Here is a 1,566-nt window from a genome sequence, read left to right as displayed (position 1 = left end):
GTTACAAGGTTTGCGTTTGTCAGGAAGAAGTTCATTTTAATTTAAAACATAAAAACCACACATAGATCCCGGCTACAATATACACCTCGGACAGCTGTTGTCTCTATCTCTAGACAACAGCTGCTTATGTGAAGGATAACATCTGTCCAATTACAAATTAATGCTTTAGCATTTTTATTTTTTATTTTTTTGGCTCAAACTACTTTTTATGTGCAACTACATGATTTCAGGCAATTTTTCTAAACAACGACATAAAATAGATCTCCTTGTATATAAATAACTTACATACACTCCATAAAGTAAATGCTCCAAGGTGCTACAACAGATCATCCACTCCTACAGTCTTCTCGTATTCAAGAGTTTATGCACAATATATAAATACTCAAGTCCAGTATTAAAAACTCAGGCACTTGACTAACTTTAATAAAATTTCCCCAACTATATCAATATATCTAAAGTGCATATATATTTTTAAGAAAGATTATTCTCAGTAACTTCTATAAAAATAAGTTTGATGGTTTGGTCCATCTAACTTTGCTGTTAGTATGAACTTTTAACTTTCAGTGCGTGGTAAGGTTTATTCTACCTTTCTCTCAACATGACACCCACAAAATCAAAAGAAGCTAGTGAGGTGCTAACATGTGAGGATTAATCCAGTGATTCCAGTCACAATGCCTTCCAGGAGGAGGTACCCATGTCACTGGAATTGGACAGTATGGTTTATGCTTCCTTCCCGGATTTGGATAACCAAATGGAACAGGAGGAGGGTAGTGGCTCTGATGGCCATTCCCTCGGTACATTCCTGGCTTTTTTCTGGGCAACAGATGCCCCACTGGAAGAGGTGGGAATATCAGTTCCGAAATCTGGTACACTGGGCTTGGTGTTGCAGTCAGGGAACTGGGTTTCACTTCCACTTCCTTCCTTGTTTCTTCATCTGAGGAAGAAGACCCTGAATGATAATCAGAGGTAACTTTATCAAGGCCTCTGGTAACTTTCTTGGAGATCTCGTCCTTGTTCTCATCCTCATTTTCAAAGCTGGCAACAACATTGTTTTTCTCGCCGTATGGACAGCACACCTCACATGGGACTCCCCAGAGAGTAAGCTCCTTTGGCAAGCCCAGGTCACTGTACAAGCTGCAGCTGTTCTCACAAGCTTTCAGGACACCAGGATCAATTTTCCGAAACTTATTGACACGAATGCATCTGTAAGCCTGTCCTTTTGATGGTTTTTCCGGATACCAGTGATTTTTGTATTTTTCTTGAAGTATTAGAGTCAATTTCTCAGCAAACCTCTCAACTGCCTCTTTTTTCAACTTATCATGTTTTCGAACTAGCCTTGTGAAAAAGAAGACAACAGCAGCCATTTTGTTTTTCATGTTTTTCCTCTTCTCCCAGCGCCTGTGGCTCCCGCATCGTCAGGCCCCCGAGCACATGCTGAGAGGACTGGCTGGCGGGCTGGCGGGTGGGCCAAGAGCCGCCTTAGCATTTTTAGATCAAAGTTTTACTGCATTCTGATTTTTTTTTTTTTTTTTTTGAGACAGAGCCTCAAGCTGTCCCCCTGGGTAG

At 40.7% G+C, this 1,566-nt stretch overlaps 1 protein-coding gene across 1 annotated transcript; it reads right to left on the bottom strand.

Annotated features, from left to right (window-relative positions):
* Nucleotides 1-573: 573 nt before the first annotated feature.
* On the bottom strand, nt 574-1,376 carry LOC100946731 (protein BTG3-like). Its single transcript, XM_012805901.2, has one exon. It carries the CDS (start codon nt 1,374-1,376, stop codon nt 624-626), a length of 753 nt encoding a protein of 250 aa, XP_012661355.1. The 3' UTR covers nt 574-623.
* Nucleotides 1,377-1,566: the final 190 nt, after the last annotated feature.

Source organism: Otolemur garnettii, unplaced genomic scaffold (genome assembly GCF_000181295.1).
Source record: "Otolemur garnettii isolate 467f Iridium unplaced genomic scaffold, OtoGar3 scaffold00045, whole genome shotgun sequence".
NCBI classification, from domain to species: Eukaryota; Metazoa; Chordata; class Mammalia; order Primates; family Galagidae; genus Otolemur; species Otolemur garnettii.
Note: the sequence above shows the minus strand (reverse complement) of the source record. Positions and strands in the feature narration are given on the sequence as shown.

Excerpts from the sequence above, each read along its gene's own strand:
- LOC100946731 (XM_012805901.2), bottom strand. The coding sequence starts at position 1,376 with ATGAAAAACAAAATGGCTGCTGTTGTCTTCTTTTTCACAAGGCTAGTT.